This window comes from Vicia villosa, unplaced genomic scaffold, assembly GCF_029867415.1.
Source record: "Vicia villosa cultivar HV-30 ecotype Madison, WI unplaced genomic scaffold, Vvil1.0 ctg.000089F_1_1, whole genome shotgun sequence".
Taxonomy (NCBI): Eukaryota; Viridiplantae; Streptophyta; class Magnoliopsida; order Fabales; family Fabaceae; genus Vicia; species Vicia villosa.
Genome location: NW_026705008.1, coordinates 449,091 through 472,405, shown reverse-complemented (window position 1 = coordinate 472,405; position 23,315 = coordinate 449,091). Strand labels below are relative to the sequence as shown.

General features: G+C 36.1%; 4 protein-coding genes across 9 annotated transcripts; 2 read left to right on the top strand and 2 right to left on the bottom strand.

Moving 5' to 3' along the window:
• Positions 1–2,140: 2,140 nt before the first annotated feature.
• LOC131623906 (uncharacterized) lies at positions 2,141–2,764 on the bottom strand. Its single transcript, XM_058894900.1, has one exon. It carries the CDS (start codon positions 2,762–2,764, stop codon positions 2,141–2,143), a length of 624 nt encoding a protein of 207 aa, XP_058750883.1.
• Positions 2,765–11,021: 8,257 nt separating this feature from the next.
• LOC131623876 (uncharacterized) lies at positions 11,022–12,324 on the bottom strand. Its single transcript, XM_058894874.1, has 3 exons — positions 11,869–12,324; positions 11,382–11,522; positions 11,022–11,279 (listed from the first exon to the last, which is right to left on the bottom strand). The coding sequence occupies exons 1-3, from the start codon at positions 12,181–12,183 to the stop codon at positions 11,103–11,105; spliced, it is 633 nt and encodes a 210-aa protein (XP_058750857.1). The 5' UTR covers positions 12,184–12,324; the 3' UTR covers positions 11,022–11,102.
• Positions 12,325–12,777: 453 nt separating this feature from the next.
• On the top strand, positions 12,778–20,463 carry LOC131623932 (uncharacterized). 6 transcript variants are annotated; one of them, XM_058894931.1, is made up of 6 exons: positions 12,781–13,164; positions 13,278–13,355; positions 15,493–15,788; positions 16,511–16,890; positions 16,989–17,101; positions 17,563–20,463. In XM_058894931.1, exon 6 carries the CDS (start codon positions 17,996–17,998, stop codon positions 18,935–18,937), a length of 942 nt encoding a protein of 313 aa, XP_058750914.1. In that variant the 5' UTR covers positions 12,781–13,164; positions 13,278–13,355; positions 15,493–15,788; positions 16,511–16,890; positions 16,989–17,101; positions 17,563–17,995; the 3' UTR covers positions 18,938–20,463. The 6 variants fall into 6 exon arrangements, with proteins under 6 accessions (XP_058750911.1, XP_058750914.1, XP_058750912.1 ...); XM_058894930.1 differs by having other exon boundaries at positions 12,782–13,164; positions 16,049–16,890; XM_058894928.1 differs by having other exon boundaries at positions 12,778–13,164; positions 13,278–14,630; positions 15,493–16,890.
• LOC131623904 (zinc finger BED domain-containing protein DAYSLEEPER-like) lies at positions 15,462–17,053 on the top strand. The gene is made up of 4 exons (XM_058894899.1): positions 15,462–16,211; positions 16,330–16,510; positions 16,702–16,890; positions 16,989–17,053. Exons 1-4 carry the CDS (start codon positions 15,462–15,464, stop codon positions 17,051–17,053), a joined length of 1,185 nt encoding a protein of 394 aa, XP_058750882.1.
• Positions 20,464–23,315: the final 2,852 nt, after the last annotated feature.

The following is a 23,315-nucleotide window of genomic DNA, read 5'->3' as shown; positions in this document are numbered from 1 at the left end:
TAAAGTAGGAAAATCAAGGCTCGAGGTAGTTGACAAAAGAGTGAAACATTAAATGCAATGCTGTACGGATCACGCAACGCATTAAATGCTCCCAACGGTCATCTTCTTAAACACCTATAAATAAAAGTTATGATGAGAAGCTGAATACAACACTTTGCGCAAGCATACAGAAACGCTGTCGAATTCAAAAGCTCTCAAACTTCATCTTCAACCTCACTTCATTACTGTTGTAATACCTTAGTGAGATTAAGCTTAAACTTTAAGAGAAATATCACAATTGTGATTATAGCTTTTAAGAAGCATTGTAATACTTTTATAAGAATTGTTTACATTCATTTGTAAGAACTAGAGGAGATCAAGTTGTGATCGGATTCTCTAGAAAGTCTTAGAGGGTATCTAAGCATTGTGTTCCTAAAGTGATCAGGTTGTGATCAGAATACTCTAGAAGGCTTAGAAGTTATCTAAGTGGAAAACCATTGTAATCTCGTGTGATTAGTGAATTAAATCCTCAGGTGAGGTAAATCACTCCAAAGGGGGGGTTTGAATAAGTGTAGCTTTAAAACTCTTAAGATAAAAACAATTTGCACAATGATTTTTATACTGGTTCGTTGTTAACTAAACTACATTGTTAGAACAAGATTTGTTCTCAATCAATATTCTTAGTTTTGATGATAACAATGTATATGAATTTTGCTTGAGACAGTGTGGTACTCTAATTCTATGCAATTTCCATTTCAGGAAATATATAAAGAGTATGAACAAAATCAGCGCAAGAAGCACTGACTCGGAAGGTTCAAGTATGCAACATCAGAACATGCTCTCGCAAGACATCAGAAGATGGTCAAGCAGAATCAGAACATGGTCTATTGAAGCATCAGAAGAACTTGAGATCAGAAGCAGAAACACTGAAGTTCTCATGGTATCACGCTAGAAGCTATTCATGGTCAGAAGACAAGAAGATGCTCCGCACCAAGCTGTTTGACTCTGATATATTCAAACGTTGTATCAACAAAGATCACATCAGAAGCAAGTACAAGATGGTAGGCTACGCTGACTGACAAAAGGAACGTTAGAAGCTATTAAAGGCAACGTCAGTTAAAGCAGGAAAATCAAGGCTCGAGGTAGTTGACAAAAGAGTGAAACATTAAATGCAATGATGTACGGATCACGCAACGGATTAAATGCTCCCAACATTCATCTTCTTAAACACCTATAAATAAAATTTATGATGAGAAGCTGAATACAACACTTTGCGCAAACATACAGAAACGCTGTCAAATTCAAAAGCTCTCAAACTTCATCTTCAACCTCACTTCATTACTGTTGTAATACCTTAGTGAGATTAAGCTTAAACTTTAAGAGAAATATCACAGTTGTGATTATAGCTTTTAAGAAGCATTGTAATACTCTTGTAAGAATTGTTTACATTCATTTGTAAGAACTAGAGGAGATCAAATTGTGATCGGATTCTCTAGAAAGTCTTAGAGGGTATCTAAGCATTGTGTTCCTAGAGTGATCAGGTTGTGATCAGAATACTCTAGAAGACTTAGAAGTTATCTAAGTGGAAAACCATTGTAATCTCGTGTGATTAGTGAATTAAATCCTCAGGTGAGGTAAATCACTCCAAAGGGGGGGTTTGAATAAGTGTAGCTTTAAAACTCTTAAGATAAAAACAATTTGCACAATGATTCTTATCCTAGTTCGTTGTTAACTAAACTACATTGTTAGAACAAGATTTGTTCTGAATCAATATTCTTAGTGTTTTTCTATCCTTGAGATATCACTCCAAGGAACACTCGGGCTACACTTATTCAAACCCCCCCTTTCTAAGTGTTTTTCTATCCTTGAGATAGCACTCCAAGGAACACTCGGGCTATAATTAAGACTTTGGTAGAAGGCACCACAATTAAAGTTACCCTTCAATTCCATGTCATGCCACAGGCTTTGGTGATCAAGAACACAACTTCTCACATTCAGGATAGCACGCAGAATCTAAGAGCTGTTAGTTTTGGGCTGCATATCAAAGATGTTCTGATTCTTTAAGTAGTATGAGTGAACCCACTTCACTCATAAACTGTCAGGTTTATTACAGATATTCGACAAAAGTTTGATCATGGTGCAAATGTTCTTGATTTTTAAATCAATAATGCCCAGCCCCCCATTGTTTGATAGGCTTACAAACTAAAGACCAAGCCACAAGGCTTTTACGACTAATGCTATCCTTACCAGTCCAGAAGTAAGATCTACAAAGAGCATCAATCTTACTGATAACATTTTTTGGAATCGGGAAGCAAACCATCCAATAATTCGCAATAGAAAAGGAAACACTCTTGATTAATTGCAACCTGCCAGCATAGGTTAGTAATTTTGCAGTCCAGTGCTTTATTCTGACCAGAATTTTCTCAATGAGGGCCAAGTAATGGTGGGGAGCAAGCTTTTTGCAAGATATAGATACTCCAAGGTATTTAAAAGTAAGGAAGCCCTCCTTCAACCCAGTCATGTTAAGAATACTAACTTTCACATTATTATGAACAACACCAAAGTAAAGATTACTCTTAGATTTGTTAATTTGCATACCTGTGGAATCCAAGAACTTGGTGAAGGTTGTTAGCAACATCTCTACTGAATCGGGGTCACCTCTGGACATAAGCAAAACATCATCTGCAAACATAAGATTGGTGAGCTGAAGCTTCTTACAATTAGAATGATGATGGAATTTTGGGTCAAGTTGCATCTGATGGATGCATCTTTGAAGGTACTCCATGAGAGTAACAAAGAGGTAAGGGGATATAGGATCCCCTTGCTAATTCCTCTCTTAGCAACAAGCAAATTAGAATGGGGCCCCATTGATGATGAATTTGTAAGAGACACTAGTCAGAGTGTTCATAATCCATTGAGTAAAGGTTTGAGGGAATCCAATTTCCCGCATTATAACTTCTAAAGCCTGCCAATTGATCATATCATAGGTTTTTTTGCAGATCAATCTGAAAGATACATCTAGGAGGCCCATTTTTGCAGTTATAACCTTTAAGGAGCTCATATGCCATTAGAATATGGCTATGAATCTGTTGGCCAGGTATGAACGCTGCTTGATTGTTACTCACAACACTACCAATGACATGGCTGAGCCTGGCAGTAAGAATTCTAGAAATGATCTTGTAAAATGTAGTGCAAACAGAAATAGGCCTGAAATCTTTTATGTGTCTGGCAGAGTTACTTTTTGGAACAAGGGAGACCATGGTACAATTGAAGGCTTTATATAACTTTCCTTTATCAAAGTATTCATGGATTGTAACTATCACATCTACCTTAATGGTCTGCCAACTAGTTTTGAAGAATTTGGCAGTATAACCATCTATACCAGGGGGCCGAGTTATCATCAATGCCTTTCAAAGTATTATAGGTTTCCTCCTCACTGACTTGTCTCTCAAGATGCAGCCTTTGATCTCTGTTTAATTAAGCCCCTTTCCTTTAAACAGCAACATCCACACAGTCCAGATTATTCTGCCTAGTGCCCATGAGTTTACCATAAAAACCAAGGACTTCTTCTATAGCATCATGAGAGGTAATAGGTTGCCCATTATATTTTTCCTGCATAGAAAGAGACTTAGAAGATTGATTATTTTTAATAAAAGCATGAAAGTAAGCATTTTTTCCATCACCTTCTTTAAGCCAAGAGATCTTAGCCCTTTGTTTCAGAATGCTATCCTCTATGTCATTACACTTGAGGAGGTCTTCAGTGCATCTTTTAACATTGGCAATCAACTCACTGTTTATTCTGTCATGTATCAGATTCTCTTGGGCAATAGAGAGGTAAGCTCGAGCTTGAATAACTTTTTGATTAGCTGAGATAAGAGGTTTATTCATTCTATAAAGAATGGTTTGAAGCCTCTTCAACTTACTCCACAAAACATAACTAGGCCCTCCTTGAATAGGTTCATGCCAACTCTGTTCCACAGCTTTATGGTATCCTTCAGTATCAGTCACACAGTTTAAGAATCTAAATCTTTTATGTCTTCTAACAAAGAGATCTTGATGTTGAAGGTAAAGCAAGGAATGATCGAAACATTTGGGGGAAGAGTTTTTAAGGAATAGTACAAATGATTTTGAAACCAAGCAGTGTTCCCTAGAAGCCTATCAATACGAGAATAGATTGTCCCTACATGATGTTTATTAGACCATATGTAAAATCAAGTTTTAATGCTTGTATTTGATCAAACATAAAAATACTAATAATTAGATATAATTATATCTTTTAAATAATTAAATAAATATAATAATTAAATTAAAAAGATTAAATAAATATATAACAACTTTTTAAGAATATATATATATATATATATATATATATATATATATATATATATAGAGAGAGAGAGAGAGAGAGAGAGAGAGAGAGAGAGAGAGAGAGAGAGAGAGAGAGAGAGAGAGAGAGAGAGAGAGAGAGAGAGAGAGAGAGAGAGAGAGAGAGAGAGAGAGAGAGAGAGAGAGAGAGAGAGAGAGAGAGAGAGAGAGAGAGAGAGAGAGGAGAGAGAGAGAGAGAGAGAGAGAGAGAGAGAGAGAGAGAGAGAGAGAGAGAGTTATAATAACTTACTCCACATCCTGACCATTAATTATTGTCAATCTAATGGTTAAAAATAATAAGGAATAGTTTTCTCTTTCCACATTTAATGACTTATTATTTTTAACCATTAGATTGAAAATAATTAATGGTCAAGATGTGGAGTAAGTTATTATAACTTACTCTGGGAGACAATATAACCCTCCTCATATATATATATATATAATTACAATTATTAATGTTTCAAAAGATCTTAATTAATAATAATATATCTTATTAATTAAAGTTGTTAAGTTATTGAAGTATATTTTGGAGTCATAATTAGAGTTATTTGAGTAATTTCATTTATTAATATTTATTTATTATTATTAATCAATATTTTTTTATTTATTTATTTAATTATTAAAATCAATAGCTATTTAGTCCACTAACTTTTTCAATCCACCCATTTAACCCACGTAACTTATTTAGAAAACACTAACTTATTATATTATTTTAAATTAATTTTTTTAAAACGACCTTTTCCCTAAATTACTATATTCAAATAATTTGCAAAACTAACAACGTGACCTTGAGGAGGGAACACTCTCAAGACTCAACCTTTCATCACTAGACCACACATGCATACTAAGATACTTAACCCTTAATTTTTAAACTAGCTTTCCCACTAAGTTATTATATTAATTAAGTGTTTAAAATAATTAAAACTAACCTTCCCAAAACTCTATTCTTGAAACAAGTTACTTCCTTAAATAGTAAGCTAGCCAAGATTTCTAATCTAAGCGATGTGGGACTAAGGAATTTTTCCATTTCCATAGAAAAGCGCAGTTTGGTGTCTGTTTGTCATCTATTTCTGTATTGTCTTTATTATATGTATATTTACATTTTAGCATTGCGCTTTAATATTCTGGTGTTGGGACATTGTATACGTACGACACATGTCTTGTTGTGCCATAATTTCAATAGCATATAACTTTGTTGTCAGCTCCATATTTCTTCTGCCCAGAAGTTGACTCAAAACATCCATATGTTCTTCTGTAGCCTCTGATCTTCTGTTGTATTTTCTTTTAGAGTAGGTTCACTCTTGTGGACAGTAAAGACACCTCATCTTCCTCATCATAATCTTCTTCATATTCTTTTTCTCCATCTTAAAAGTCTTTAGTCTTTCCAGACTTACATTTGGACTTTAAGGCCATCGATTTTCCTTTCTTTATAGGCTTATCCTCTTCTAGATTAACCTCATGACTCCTTGTGGAGCTAACAAGTTCTTCTAGAGTTATATTGTTCATATTCTTTAACACTTTAGGAGCAATCACCATCAATTTCTTTGGTAGGCTTTTGATGATCTTTTTTATGTGATCTGCAATAGTATAACATTTGTTCAAGACTTTCAGGCCAACAACAAGAGTCTGAAACCTTGAGAACATATTCTCAATGGTTTCTTCATCTTCCGTTTTGAAGGATTCATAATTTTGAATCAAGGCCAAAGCCTTAGTTTCTTTAACTCGTTCTTTTCCTTCATGAGTCATTCTAAGAGAATGAAACATAGACTTTGCAAAGTATCTATTTGTTATCTCTTTATACACAATGTATGAAATAACATTCAACATAATGGTTCTTGACCTTTAACGATTTTGTTGTCCTTTTTTATTGATCATTCATAACATTTGTTTCTATTTTAACACCATTTACATTTAAAGGATGTTTGTAGCCATCTGTTACCATATCCCATAAATCGACATCAAAAGGCTGAATTATCCTGGGTATTCCTGCGTTCCAACCCTAAGACTTATTGAGAGTGCTTGAAATACTTATAAGGAAAGTGTTTCGTACACGATTCTAGCCTCGATTTCATTTGACTTAAATTGATTTTTCTAACAATCTTATAAGTATTACAAATAATAGCAACTGAGACCTATCAATATGAAGAATCAAAATGAGAATCAACATCATAGATCCGGGTACATTTTTACAATTTTTAGATCTCAAAATATATTTGCATTGATTTTATAATTGATATGTAGATCATATAAATGTTTGAAATGATTGCAGAATTGAATTTGAAAAAGAAATATATATTAATTCTGTTGTACTATATCCAGAAGAAATTAGTTTTTCTATGGAATTAATGTGATTGAATTCATAGATGGTAAAATGGCAGAATGTTATATTTTGAAGTCCTATTTCAATTATATATATATATATATATATATATATATATATATATATATATATATATATATATATATATATATATATATATATACATTGAAGGTAATAAATTGCAGTATAAAATAAAATTAATATATTAAACAAATTGCCATTTTACAGTGAATATGTTTAGAATTTGAATTTAAAGACTGAATTTATAAAATTATGATATTTTTGAAAATTTGAAATTTGTTAGGTGTCGTGATTTTTTTAGATATTGAGTTATATGGTTTGACCTGCTTAATAACTATATAGTTTTACTTTACAGATCGGTTTATTCGACTGAATTATCAAATTTATTCAATTGAATTATTTGATTTAATATAGTTTAATCATGAGGTTTAATCACTAATCTAATAATTCGTTCAATTAATCAGTGAGTTGTCCTCATCAATTTAATGACCGGTCTAATTTGTAAAACAATAAAAAGAGAAAAATAATATATATATATATATATATATATATATATATATATATATATATATATATATATATATATATATATATATATATATATATATATATATATATATATATATATATATATATATATATATATATATATATATATATAAAGAAAAGATAATTTTTTTTGGTGTGGCTATAGCCACACTATGCCTCTATGTAGGTCCGCCCTTGGTTGTAACGATACTATATCGTAATATATCTGGATATATTATTATAATATACTAGTAAAGGACTCGTGCGAACATACTAGTAAAGGACTCGTGCGTTCGCACGGATCGAGCAAAGTCGATATAAACATTAAATAAATATTATAAGGTTATGGTTAAAATATATATAAAGAGAAAAAATATCATAAATATTGATTTAATTTATCATGTTGTTCTTGTTGTCAGGATATACATAAAAATTATGTTGAAGAATATATTAGTATATGGTGTAGTACACTTCACACTGTGTAATACCCCGACTCTGTGACACCGGTAATTATCATTTAAACGTAATTAGAATGCACATTACTCTTATTCCATATTAACCTTAGAATGATTATTAAGAAAGGAAGTGGAGTAGTTAGAATCTAACTAAGTGACATCTTGGTAATTGCCACTTAGTTAAAGGACAATTTGGACATTAAACAATGTGCATGTGGACTTAAGGCATGTTTGGTGTGATAGTGTTTCATGAATCAGAATTTAGAAGTGGAGAGCTTAGAAACAAAGAAAAAGAGGAAGGAACTCATGGCCATATTCCATTTTCGCAACAATGGTACAACCTCCACTAAATCAGCCATAACTTTCTGCTCACAACTCCAAATCAGGTAATTCTTGAAGATTTGGATTCTACACGAAATTCCCTTGCCCCTCTCGCCTAGAAGTCTCTCCCTTCTTCGTGTACTTAGAGAGACGACCTTTTTTAATCAGAGTCTCGATGGCATCTTTCAGGTGTACACACTCATCGGTTAGATGCCCATGACTCTTGTGGTATTTGCAGTATTTGGTCTTATCGGTCCCCGACCTGGTTGGATTTGGCCTCGGGGGCAGGACGTTAGAGTTTTTGAACTCTGTGCTCTTGCACTCAGCCAGAATGCGCTCGCATGAAGCGTTCAGTGGGGTGTAATCGTTGAAACGACCAGCTGGTCCTCTCTGTTCTTTTATGTCGCGGAACCTGTCGTCTTTCTTTTTTTCGTTGCCTCGGCGAGAAAGAGAGTAGTCTTGGCTCGACCTGCGGGTAGTGTCATTGCCCCTAGAGCTTTTCTTCACGGCCATTTCGCCTTCCTCGTAGGCGATGTAGGCTTGGGCATTGAGGAGGAGGGCGTCCATGGTGCGTACCTTTTCGATTTTGATGGCTTTTTAGAAGTCTCTCCCGAGGAGGAGTCCTCGTTCCAGGAGAGTATCTTTGTTGAACCTATCGAGGTATTCTCGAAGAGGTTCGTTGGCTCCTTGGATTACGGCCTCGAGGGTCGCTTCAGACTTCGGCTGCCGGCGAGAGGCTGTGAAGTGGTTTGAGAAGAGTTTTTTAAGCTCTGGCCAGGAGTGGATGGAGTTTGGAGGAAGGTTCATGTACCAGGTCATCGCTCCTTTTCTGACTGTTGTCGGGAAGATCCGACATTTGATAGATCCTCGGACCACGTAGTAGTCCATGACGGCTTCAATACTCCGGATGTGGTCGTCAAGATCTATGGTCCCGTCGTAGAGGTCCAAAGTTGGGGGTTTTTCCATCCCTCTAGGTAGACGGGCTCTTCGGATGACCTTCGACAGAGGGCTGCGAAAGTCTTCCTCGTCGCTTGGACCCGGGAGACCGAGTGTTTTCCACGGTTGTTGTGTTTCTGGGGAGGGCTTCGGTGGCGCTTTCCTTGTGTTTTTCCAGTGGCGCGGCGGTTGTCCTTGGGAGGGGACCTCTTGCGACCCTTCACAATGGTTTTGGCGGGGCCCTGATGACCTCGCTCGGGTGAGATGCTCCAAGTTTCCGCCTCTTCGGGTTTCTGGTTTTATGCATCCTTTCGTCGAGGGGAGCGGGAGCAGGATCTTCGATGGCGATACCTCTTAGGCGGAAAGCGTGAAGACGAGGGAGAACGTCGACGACGTCTCCTTGGCGGGGAGCGTGAGGACGAGGATGAGCGCGATCGGTAGTGCCTCCGAGGGGGAGATCGTGATCGTCGCCTCCTTTCCAGCTTGTCAATCCGTTCACTCTGTTGTTGAATGAGACTTTTGGTCTTTTTGAGGGCTGTGAGCAGGAGGATGCGACATCTTCGGGAACAGGAATGTCGACTTGCTCATGGTTGCTCTCGTACTGGGTTTCTCGCCTTTGGGAGGTGTGAGTGAAGGAGGAAGCGGGATGCCCGTCCTTAGAGTCAGCCTCGTTTTTTTGGATGTGAGTTTGCTCGTTTCTGGAGGATTGAGAGATTTCATGCCTTAGTCTCCTTTTCCCGTCAGCAGTGGACTGTTGTCCTTCCAGGCGGTGCCGATTCTGCCTGTCAGCTGTGACAGCATGAATGAGGGGATCGACGTTGAAGGGATCGGGACCTTGGTTGTTGTTGATGTTGCCAGCCATGATGATCGCAGGTTGAATTTGCTTTGGTCTTTGTTTGTTAAAGACGGGGAAGCTAGTTTCCTACAGACGGCGTCACTGATTGTACCTGATCAGACGGATCTTAAGGCCTGCATGGAGCTGGATCTTTGAGAAGTGGAGGAGGTGGACCTGCAAGGTACTCCGATGCTAAAGTGAGAAAACGAGCAATCAGAGTGCAAGTACGAGCTAAAGGTTAGAAGAGAATGAATATCTGACCCTCTAGTGAAAGAGGCTATTTATAGCCCCCAGCGCTGGGCCATGATCTCGCTACTGGGCTGGATTCCCAGACCCAATTAGGAGACTGTCAGGTTTCCTAGGCGGAAATATCGGAGATGCGTGACTGCTCTCAGTCTTGGTCAACCACTCCGAAGTTCATGGAAGACGCGGTCTTTTAGGGACCATGTGGACTCCGTATTATTCGGGGGGTTGGATATGAAGGAACTCTACGAGGAGAAGGGTCCTCGGCGGATAAGGTGCTCGCAGGGAGCACACTCGATATGTTTGGGTGTAGGTGAGGAGGTAAGTCCTCGTCAAGTGGGGTGCTCGCGGGGAGCACTTAGGTCTGGCACTAGATAGCTTGCTTTAGTGTCGTTGGGTCCTCGAGGAGCCGAGTACTGGTTGCCCTTTAGGGGTTCAGGAATGGTTTGGGCCTCCAAGATTAAATGGGTCGAAAGTAGACTGAGCTGAATCTTGGCCCAGTCCAGAACACTAATTAAAATATATAATATGTCCTTACTGTATTGTTTTAAAATCAATTTTAATATAAATCTAATTTTATAACTAGTTTGAAAATACAATTAGTTTTAATATAAATTCAATTATATAATTAATTTGAAAATATAATAGAACTTAAAAATATAATTAGTTTAAAAATATAAATCCAATTCTATAGTTAATTTGAAAATATAATATTTCTTTATTGTAATTAATTCCATAATTAATTTAGAAATGTCGATTTTTTTCGAAAATAAAAAATCCATACTTTCCTTAAATTAGAAAAGTTAACTTTTTTTCAAAAATAAAAAAATTTCAGTTTTTTCAAAAAAATAAAAAAAGTTGGTTTTTTCGTAAATTTGAAAAGTCGGTTTTGCAAAAATAAAAAAGTCAATTTTTTTGGAAAAAAAATCTTAAAATAAGAAAAGTCATTTTTTACGGAAAAAAAGTAAAATTGATTTTAAATACAATTAGTTCTAATATATTCATTCATAAAAGAGTGTTTTCCACAAAGAAATTCACATCAATGATCCAAGAACAAATCATTCAACTAAACATAAAATCTTCAACATTAATACCATGGTTAGTTTTTGATGGCACAAGACATGACCCTAATCTGATCACTAAAATCTCTGAAAACTTCGGCCTGGAAAATGGCTGTGGAACCATCTTGCTTTTTTTTTGCTTTAAAGGTAATAAAAAACAATCCAGGAAGGGTACAGTTTGACTTGACAAGGTCTTCAAACTCAAATTTTGGACCCTAAATAAATAAGAATATTAGAATATTAGAATAATAATAATAATAATAATAATAATAACAATAATAATACCAATAATAAAGTTGATGAATGAATTTTAGAACCTGGTTATTTCTTTTGTTATACTTTTTCAAAGCAGTTTCACAAAGTAGAACGAGACGATGGCGACTAGATTCAGTTATGGGAAAGGGACAGACACCACCTACTAACCTTAGACTTGATGGAGGGCAAACAGCATCAAAGGGCTGAGTTGTCCAGAATACGTTATAGATGAAACAGAAAATTAATCATCATCAAAATTAATCAAAGTTACAGAGATGTGAAACACAAAATTAATCATAGAGATGTGAAACACAAAATTAATCATAGAGATGTAAAACACAAAATTAATCATAGAGATGTGACACAGAAAATTAATCATCATCAAAATTACTATTATTATAGAGATGTAAAACACAAAATTAATCATCATCAAAATTATTATTATAGAGATGTGAAACACAAAATTAATCGAAACGATAAAATTAATCATTAAAAGTATTAATCAAAACACAAAATTAATCATCATCTAAGTTAAAGAGAGATACATACATTTAGATTTATGCATCGAGGGCGTCTATGATAGTCAGCCTCGGCGATTTTGATTTTCATCGGTTTCTTGAGTCTCGAATCCGCAAGATCACCTTCAACATGGTTCCGTTTCGATTTCAGCCGTGAACCTCTTTCAACAACATCCATATCACCTTCAACATGGTTCCGTTCTGATTTCAGCCCTCTTTCAACAGTATACACAGGTTCATCTTCAACATTTTTCCGGCCAACTCTTTGCTTCCGCTTCCGTTTCCGTTTCGATTTCACCTGCCTACCTCTTTCAACACTGCTTTCCGCCAACAAAGCCCTATCCATCGATATTTCTTCGGCTGCAAAGAATCACAATTTACGCCTTTAAAATAACTTATCCTTATTTATAATATCACTCACCCAGCCCATAACATAACAAACCCTAGAAAATACTATCAGTGGCATGTGGCCATATTCTTTTAAATCCAAATTCCAAATATATCTTATTTATTTTTAATATAATATATATATATATATATATATATATATATATATATATATATATATATATATATATATATATATATATATATATATATATATATATATATATATATATATATATATATATATATATAATGAGAAAAAGATGGCTTCTAAAGTGAAGGCTCCAACAAGTGAACTACTTTAAGAACAAATAAAAGTCATTAGATTAATCTAGGGGTGGCAATAAAATCCATTAACACAATATCCATCCGATCCATCCTATAATTTATCCATTAAACAAAAAAATAATTTAATGGATTTATCCAATCCATCCATCAAATCATATGGATGGATTCAATCCATCCACCTTATTTTATAAATCCATTGGATATTATTTTATCATTTATTAAATTAAACTTTTTAATATAAAAATATATTACATTTAATTTCTTTTGTTAAAAGTTAAAACACAATAAGAAGAAAAAAATTTGAAAATTAGAAAAACATTTCAGATTCAATTTCCAAATTTCACGAATCACGTTCTCTCCAAAGATGAACCCTAATTTCGTTTTTCCCCAATTTCTTCTTCCCCCAATTTCTTGATGAAACCATTTAGCTAGCAATTCAACTCAACGTTTTGGTGCTACAATTGCAATTCAACTCAACGTTTCGGTGCTACAATCGCAATTCATCTCAGCATCGCAAATTCAAATCAGCATCGCAACTCAACGTTTCGTATTCTCGTAATCGTTGTCTCATCTGCTGGATATTCTCTCTTTAGCTTTTCAAGATTTCTTTTCGGCGACTGTCGATCTATTTTTCGCGTTTTCTACTTCAAAGGTAAACATATAGTATTTTCTGAAAAACCCATGAATGAGTAGGTACGCAATCAACTATAAAATATTTGATAGTTACTCGTATTTCAACGTTGTTCTTGTGGCTGATTTGCTCAGGTGGAATCAAGGTTTTCGGTTGTGGCTTCAGGTATAAATCATCAAGTTTTATCAAGAGAGCTTCAACATACATCATTGGTATGGCTTCTTACTCGATATCATTGGTATTTCCCGTGTTATATGTTGTGTTCACAACTAAATTGTTTTGTTGTTTTAGATTATATCACTTTATTTGCCTTGTATAGTGTTAGATAATTGTTAATAGGTTGGGTTTAAGAGTTGTTCATATGGTGAGCTTATAGTCAAACTTTATTCAGATGAGTTTCTGCTCTCATTGTTTTGGATTCGGAAATAGATTCAATAAAATTAATTTAGTCACACATATTCTTGACTATTTGTTATTGTCCTTGAATCTGAAATGATTGGGCCGAAAAACAAATTCAAACTATGTTAAACTTGAGATAGGTGTCTTTTGTCTTCTCAAACAATTCTGTCTTTAATAGTAGTTCAACATTGTATAAAATAAACCAATTGCCACATCTGACTGTTATTGTTGCTTTGCACTGAATGCTGACTTGCATGAATAAAATTTATAGAAGTTATTTAGCATTTAACCAATTAGTCAGACCTTGTTAGTTGAGAGGCAGACCTTGTGAGCTGTTAGAATAGTTAATTGGTTAGGCTACATGGATGTTCAATAACAACAAGTATTTAGTGTAGCAAAGTAGCTGTTAGAAATTAAGAGTGTTCCTTGATAAATAATTGCATATGCCTGCTTCATGTCCTACTAGTGTGCCATGTGATGCAACCATGATGTATATCTTCAAAGTAACTTGTGACATTCAAATATGCAAATAGTTAGAGCCATTATAATTCGTTTATGTCTTAATTTGTATCGTGATATTATATTCAACTTTTCTATATATCAGTAAAACAAATATTAAAGTGAACTACATTTATCACTTTATGAAGACATACATCATGGTTGCATCACATGGCATACTAGTAGGATAAGCAACTTTTCTATAAGGATTAGATAAGCAACTTGATCACTGGCTTGGGACAGTGAGCTACATTTGATGCTGCTGTTTTAAGAAACAACCGCTACAGGGCCCAGGTGCTAGACATTAGCTTGAACTCGCACCTGCACTACTTAGTGACTGATTTGCTTCTGTTATAGTAACTGATTTGTTAAGTAATTAATAGTTTAGCATAGAATGTTTGTGCATTTGTGAAATATTGGAAACTGTTATAGTGACTGATGATGCTGACTTTGCTGACTTTGTTTTCTATTCTTAGTTTTTTTAAAGTGTATTCTTCCATTGCCTTTAGATGGTTTTGTTTTTTTGGCTACTTAACTTTTATCCAAATGCTGAGGCAATAAAGTACATACAAAGGCTTCTGAATTACAAGGTATTTATGTCATCATATAGTTTATAAACATGAAGCTATAAAAAACTGAGATTAATATATGCCAGTTTGGATAACGACTTCACTGCAACAAAATATAACAATAAAAAAAGTGTTCCATTGCTTCATCTTATTCTTATCTTAAATTAATGTGCTTATCAAATTGAGGTTAAGGATGATGTATAGGATAATAATCATTATCCAATGTTTAGTAAACATTGTTTATTAATTTATTTAGTTAAAGAAACATTGTTTACTCAGGTGAATGTTTAGTAAACATTGTTTATTAATTTATTTAGTTAAAGAAACATTGTTTACTCAGGTGGGTTTTTTAGTGGGTTATTCATGAGTCATGACAGTCACCAATAAAACATGTCAATTATTTTGGAATTGGTTCCCGTTAGATATGAGCCTTGATTGGAAAGAAGTCATTTTGGTATTGAGAAGGTGCAGACCCTCGAAGTTCTGCAATTATCATTCTGTGATCAAAGTGATTTTCCCTATTTACTTTTCTCTATAAGTTGGTTTCTATCAGCTCCACTTTAATTTATGTAATTGTCAGACATACTTCTATGGTAGAACTTTCATGTCAATTATCTTTAGAACAGGTTTTATGATTTGTGAACCTTTAGACTGCTTGTTATGAATGAATCTATTTTCTATGTTCATTTTGAAGTAGTAATTCTTGTAATAGAATGGTAGAAAAAGAAACGGTTTAATAGATCCTTATATATTTATTGAATTGGAGAAACTGAATTCTTGTAAAGAACAGGCTTTTAGATTTATAGAGAAATTGTATATTTTGTGAAGAAACTGTAGATTTATGAAGAAACTATGTTTGATCATGTTATTTACTTGCAAGCAGGAAATATGTCTATCGAAGACGATGAACCCGTAATTCAAATTGAGGATTCAGTTGACAGTTCAGTCCCTAGTTCGAAAAGAGCAAAAACTTCTACGGCTTGGGAATGTTTTGAAAAGTTTGTTGATGATGAAGGACTCCCAAAGGCCAAATGCAAAAATTGTAATAAAATTTACATGGCTAGAGATGGTGGTGGCACTTCAAATTTGAAAAAACATGCGGCGATTTGTGTTGGAAGAGGAAATGGATCATCTTATCCGCCACTGAATCAAGAAATGCATAGGGAAAGAATTTCTGAGGTAATTGTTAAACACAATTATCCTTTTAGTTTTGTTGAACATGAAGGGATAGTTAACTTACTTAGTTTTTTGCACCCTGATGTTAAGTCCATGACTAGAAATACTGCAAAGTCTGATGTTCTTAAGGTGTTTAGAAAAGAAAAAGAAAACTTAAAATCCTATTTGCAGTCAATTCCAGGAAAAATTTGTTTAACATCTGATCTATGGTCTGCAATAAATACTGATGAATATATGGTTCTGACGGCACATTTTGTTAATAGGAATTGGGAATTAGAGAAAAAAGTTTTGTCCTTCCTTCATTGTCCACCACCTCATAGCGGTTTTAATTTGGCTGAGAAGTTAATAAGTTTGTTAAAGGAGTGGGGTATAGAGAAAAAAGTATTCACGATTACTTTAGATAATGCATCTAACAATGATGTTATGGTGAATATATTAAAAAAAACATTTATCATCAGGATTAGGATTGATAGCCGAGGGAGCATATTTTCATGTTAGATGTGGAGCACACATTTTGAACTTAATAGTTCATGATGGTTTAAAGGTTATAGATGAATCTTTAGAAAAGATTAGGTTGTGTGTGAAATATGTAAGGGGCTCAGAAGCTCGAAAGATAAAGTTTGCATCTTGTTTAAAGCAACTTTCAAATGTGACTTCTAAGCAAGTTCGTCAAGACTTACCTACTAGGTGGAATTCCACTTATCTGATGCTTGAGACTGCTATAGGTCAACGAGAATCCTATACGCTCCTAAGTGATATTGATCCCTATTTTGATTGTTGCTTATCAAACGAGGAGTGGGATGAAGTAAATTGTGTGAACCGTCAAGAGATGAGTCTGATTTGGAAGCTTATTTGAATGAAAAAAAAATTGATCATGAGCAATATGCTGATTTGGATGTTTTGCAATATTGGAAAGCAAATGAGGGTAAATATCCCAAACTTGCTATATTGGCACGTGACCTTTTGAGCATTCCAATCACTACAGTTGCATCAGAATCAGCATTTAGTATAGGTGGACGTATACTTGATAAGTATCGAAGCGCTCTTAAATCTGATAATGTTGAAGCATTGTTGTGCACACGTGATTGGCTTTGTGAAATTCCAGGTTAGTATCTACAACATTTCCATTTATATTCTTTTCATTTATCTTCTTTTATAGTTAATGTATGTTTAATTATTTTCTACTTTGATTTTCTCTTATAGCTGCATTTGATATTGATGGACCCGATTTTGTTGAGGACCTTTCAACATTCTTTTCCACAACATGAGGTTACTGGAAGTTGCCATCTATCTTGGGAGAGCATTATACAAATATGGTACGTAAGTTTCTCCCTATTTTTTTATACAACTTTGAATGAATGTGCCTAATTTCAATTGAACTGGATAAAGAAATTTGAGACTTATGGCTCTGTTCATAATATCAATTTCATGTGAATACTCTCTTGTGCTATGGTTTCTTGTTATTCGATAGAATAGAGCAGAAAAGAAGTTGGTACTGTCTGAGATAATTTACTTTATCTTTAGATTTTGCTTTTCTTTTTCTTTGGGTCTGTTTAAGATAAGAAGTGATACAAGAAGTATAATATAGTGTGTATAAGGTATAATTTGCATGGTGAAATGAATTGGGTTTGTTTGAGATAAGAATGGAATATGATGAAGAAAAACAGGTTTGTAGAGAGAACAATGGAGTAAGAGATAAGAATGAAATGTGAAATTTCATCATTACTCTCTTCATTTCAACTTAATGGATTATTTTCACCATTTTACTTTATGACAGGTTCTTTAACTTGAAGATGAGCAATGGTGAGAATGGCATGCAAAGAAGAGGTCGAAAGGTGAAGAAATTGAGTGGCTCAAATCAGTTGGAATTCTCTTGTAGCTTAAGGACTTTGATTTTATACAACTCGAATTCAATTTGTTTCAACTTGGGATTTGTAGCTAGTAGTCTAGCTTAAAGGATTTTGATGTCTATTAAGCTATATTTGGTATAACAAAATCATATTCTGTTCAGCCATATTTGGTAAAAATCCTGCTATTAATAATAGGATCAGATTTCATTCAATATTGTAATTGTACTGCTGTATATAGAATTAGAAATTACAATATTATAGGCATGATTCTAGGAGCTAATGAATGCCTCATCTTGTATATAATGTGACCTATTTTGATAAATAAAAACCGCGAATCAATTTCTACATGGTATCAGAGCCATGGAAGGAGAAAAAGATCCAAAATCTTCTGTAACAGGAGATGATCAATCTCAGAAGAAAAAGCCATCGCCCTACGATCTCACTTCCAACGACAACCCTGGAAGTGTGATTACGCAAGTGCAGCTGCGGGGTGAAAATTATGATGAATGGGCTAGAGCTGTGAAAACATCCTTAAGAGCAAGGAGAAAATGGGGGTTCATTGATGGAACCATAAAAGAACCTGAAGAAGAATCCTCTATGATGGAGGATTGGTGGACTGTTCAGGCCATGTTGGTGTCATGGATCTTGAATATGGTAGAACCTAGTCTGCGAACTACCATGTCTTATTTTGAAACCTCTAAGGAGCTTTGGGACGACATAAAGGAGAGATTTTCTGTCGTGAATGGTCCGCGCGTTCAACAACTCAAATCAGAATTGGCTAAATGCAAACAAGGAGGTTTGTCCATGGTGGCCTACTATGGAAAGTTGAAGGCTCTGTGGGATGACTTAGTAAACCATGAACAGGCACTGGCCTGCACATGTAAGGGGTGCACGTGTGGCATTCAAATAAAACTTGAAAAACGCAGAGAAGAGGAACGATGTCACGTGTTTTTAATGGGATTAGATGATGGGCTGTATGGAACTGTGCGTTCCAATTTGCTAGCCACCGACCCCATGCCATCTTTGAATAAGATGTATTCTATTATGGTGCAAGAAGAACGAATGCGATCTATCACGCGAGGAAAAGAAGAAAGGACAGAAGTTATGGCCTTGGCAGTTCAAGCAAGTGCAAAGATGAAAGGGCGCGAGATCAAGAACAAATTTGTGTGTACGCACTGCAACAGATCGGGTCATGATGAAGCAAGCTGCTTCCAGCTAATCGGATACCCAGAATGGTGGGGGGAACGTCCCAGAAATGATGAAAAAGTAGTAGGGCGAGGAAGAGGCCAGAATCGCGCTTGAGGTACTGCATCTAACAGTGGACGTGCTCAAAGAGGACCGGTGCGTGCGCATGCTGTTGTCGCTACCGCGAAAATTAACAGAGTCGCCACTAACATATTTATCCTGAAAAGGAAGGGAATGCCAGCAAACCACAAAACAAAACAACGGTCTCACGACCAGAGAAAAAGGGTAAGGGAGTCGGTTACGCGAGGGGAAGGTATTAGCACCCCTCGTGCCCATCGTACTCGATGGTATCCACGCTAGTGTCTAAATCTATGGGTGTGTAACAAATCTACGCTAATATGGACTAAAATGAATGTAAAATGTAGGGAAAAGAAAAGATTGTGCTCGCACGGGCCCTACCCCGCTGCCTACGTATCCGTTTTGCGGAATCAGAGGTATCGTAGCTCGGCTAACTAATTTTTGTTTGTTTTGTGTTTTTTAGGTGAACGAGTTACATTCACACTCCGCTGCTCGACCTTTGGAGACTTATGCTTGGGAATGGAGCGGAAATAACAAGCTCTTAAGAAATGAAAATTAAAGAGTGTGGTTTGTGTTTTAAAGAATGCATGAGGAATGCCTAAGCTAAGGGGGAAAGCTTGCTACCTAATGTTATCATACAAAGGGTACAAATCTAAACTAAGCTAACAACCTACGAGAAAAAAGGGGAAGCACACAATAATATCACACAAACGAGCTCCGCTCGTAAAGCAAACAAACCAACGGTACTGACCGAATGGTAGAGAAGTGGTCCCGCCATAGCCAAGGGGAGCAGCTCAACCCAAGTCAACCAAGCATTAGACCTCGCGAAAATGATCGGGCCATAGACAAGAGGGCGGTCCCCTCTCAGCAACCAAGCCGTCACGGATCGTAAAGGAAAACGGTGCGCGCGTACACCGAGCATCAACGTCGAGCAACGCGAGCTATAAGAAAGGCGGGGGGTCCGGCTGCATGAACCCTTTTCCTGACATACTCGATAACAAGATCTTGTGCAGGTTCAAAAGCAAGCGACGCGAAGCGTGCGCGTAATGAACAGACTCGATGAGACTAGGCGGGGGTTGATTGCTAACCCTTTCCGCGTGCCTTCCATGAGGACTTAACGGGGTGCCATATAGGACTTATTACACCGTGACTCCCTGCCGCAAAGCACAAATATAAACACACCAACAAAAACAGAGCCTCTTTCGAGGGCTTAGCCAGATGCATGTCTAGGTCCTACTTCTCATGTTAAAGGATGATGCGAGAAAGCGATAAAGTGCAATAGAAATAAAATGAAATGGGATCAATACCAAACAGATGATGATCCGTAAACTAAAGCGAAGCAAAGGGAAGAAACTAAGGATCCCGCGAGCGAGCTAGCAAAGCAAAAGCAAATAGTCAGCACACCGATTGGCCATGAAAGCACACAAAGGTCGACACGCGCGTCGAACACAATCACAATACACCTGTAATAGGAACAAGCAAATTAAACAAGCAGATATAGAGTAATAGAGATGTGTCTCCAGGATGAGAACACAAAGCAAGCGAATGAAATCGTGTCCCGCAGCGGAACACTCATAGAATGAGCATCAATCGGTGACCTTCCAAAAGCCTCGCACACTAGCACACACGTTAGAGATAACAATACACCGCAATCAGAATTGCGTTATTGCTATTCTAAAATAAAACCGGACAAAACGAACATGGAAAAGGTACGGTAATACGCGAATAAGCATGCAAAAATCACACCGGAAGCCGACAAAAGTACCATCATGGAAAACTTAAAATTCAGAAATACAAATCATTCCACAATATAGTATATCTTACAAGCTTTCCAACGATATAAAGAACACGCAAATCAGAGTTACGAGCAAAAAGATATGAATTTTTGAAGTTAAGAACAAAACACACAGCCGTAACCGGTTACGCCCTGACCCGTAACGGGTTACGGTCAAAACAGAAGCAAAAGGAAGGAAAAACACGGGTTCGTAACCGGTTACATCCTGAAGCGTAACCGGTTACGCTGTACACAGAAGCAAAAATAGAGGTAAAAAACAAACTCGTAACCGGTTACGGCCAGGAGCGTATCCGGTTACGCTGTGTACAAAATCAGCGCAACGAGGTAAACACGGGTTCGTAACCGGTTACAGCCTGAAGCGTAACCGGTTACGATGAGCACAGAGTCAAAAAAATAGCACAATCAACATTCAAAGCAATTCAAACATGCATCCATCAAGAACAATGATCAAGCACGAATTAAACTCGATTTGCACAGTGTTATGAACATCAAATCACCACAATTAGGCCTCAATACACATGGATTTCAAATCAACATCATTGATTATTAAACAACAAACTCATGCAAGCATTAAAACAAACACATAGTGCACCAAACTTGTATCCACATGCAATTGCAAGCAAAGTTCCAAAGAATCTAATATTTAATCATCATCAACCACTAGATCTAGCATTCGAATCATGTTATCATCAACAATTAAGCACTTAATTCAAGGTTCAAGGCTTACCGAATGAAGATCTAAACCGAAGCGCGAACACGAACACGACACGAACACGAACGCGAACACGGACGAGATCGAAAAGCGAATCCGGAAAAGAGTGAGAGTGTGATGCGCGAGAATAGAGGAGGGGAGAGCGAATCCGAACTCGAGATCTTGAACTTCAATCCATATTGCTCTTGATTCTTGATGAAGGTTGATGAAAGTTTTATAGAATTTGTGGTTTTGATCTTTGAAAATTGAGAGAGAAATGAGAGAAAAAGTTTGTGAAAAAATTGGTGAATTGAAATTATGAGTCCTCCTTTTGATTTGTGAAGAGCAAAATGTTTATATATTGACAACGCGAATTGTCCAAATTGCCCTCGGTGCGTCTTATTTTGGCTCGTTTTTAAGGAAACTCGGTTTGGCTCTCAATTCCGGAACGAAACCAATGCCACTATGAAGATGACCAAATTTGTGACTCATCGCCGCGAGAATCACCTCAATCCGATAAGCGGTGAAGAAAATACGCCCGTTTGAATGACGAGAAACGCCGATTCATCTGGTATGACTGTGCAAAATTTTGTGAGTACCGCTCAAAGAACTCGATAAAACCCTACCTTCGGCTCAAAATCTGAACAAGCATGTGTGACGAAGAAACGAAGCTAACGAAATTTCCGAAAGAATTCCGCCGGAATGGACTTCATACGATAAAAATCAAAGAAGTTATGAATTTTCAAACTAGGCGCGACATACTCGAAAACATATTTTTTTACCGAAACAACGCGACGATCCTTAAAATTCTGGGAATTTTCCGTGCAGAATTGGCCTTCGGTCCGAACATATGAAATCTTGGTAATGATGGTACGGAGCTCCAGTTAAATTTTCAAGTGAATCCGGCGAGCGGATTAGGAGATACGAATTTTTCGAGGTCCGAAACCCTACATTCAGCACTGTTTTTCACCATGAAACCTCAAGTAAATTGCAAATCTGGGAACCTTCCTCAAAGAATTGGCTTCCGAGCCGAACACGAAAGTTGTAGATATCGTCGAAACGGTCAGGATGTCATACCCCAAAATTTACCTTCCACACTTCTCTCATAACAAGGTTTAAAAGCAAACTTCAAAACCTTGCTCACTCAGATGATCCAGATAACCCACAGTCAACTGATTCAAACCTGAAGGTCAACTACAATCAAAGCATGATCCAAACCATGATCATTGGGCAAACATCAAGTGTAGGGATGCATAACCGTCATTTGATCAAAGATTGATCATGATTCCATTAATAGAAACTCAGAGATGAACAAATGCAAAAAGGTTCAAATTAGGGTTTCTTAGGAGAAAGTCAACCCAACTTTGACTGGGCATAACTTTCACATGGAACATCAAAAATTCTCCACTCAAAGCCTATTTTGAAGGAAATTGGATTCTCTACAACTTTGTGTCTCACAAGCCAAGGCTAGAAATGCTTCATTTAAAAGATACAAAGCAAAAGATTACAGGTCATTTTCAGGCATCCTTCAAAAGCAGTTTTTTGTCAGAGAAGGTATGATCAAGATAAAAGCTTCAAATGAGAAATATGTTCCAAAGTGGCTTGTAGAGGACCTCTTGAGGTTTCCAAAAAGTATTAGAACACCCTTATAGCTTAAAAAATGAAGGAGATATGCTTGATCAAAGTCAGGTGATTTTTGGAGGCAAAATGTGAAAAAGGAGGGTTCAAATTAAAGAATTTTGCTAATGGGCCTATGTTTTTATGGTACAAACTTGATCCATAAGCCATTAGCTTGTCCAAAACAAAAGGGCACGAAATTTATCATATTAATTGATTTAATATTTTTTTAATTCATTTTTTATGATTTAATTAAGTATAAAATCAAATATTGTGTTAAAATATTGGTATAGGCCAAATCCAATCAGTATTAA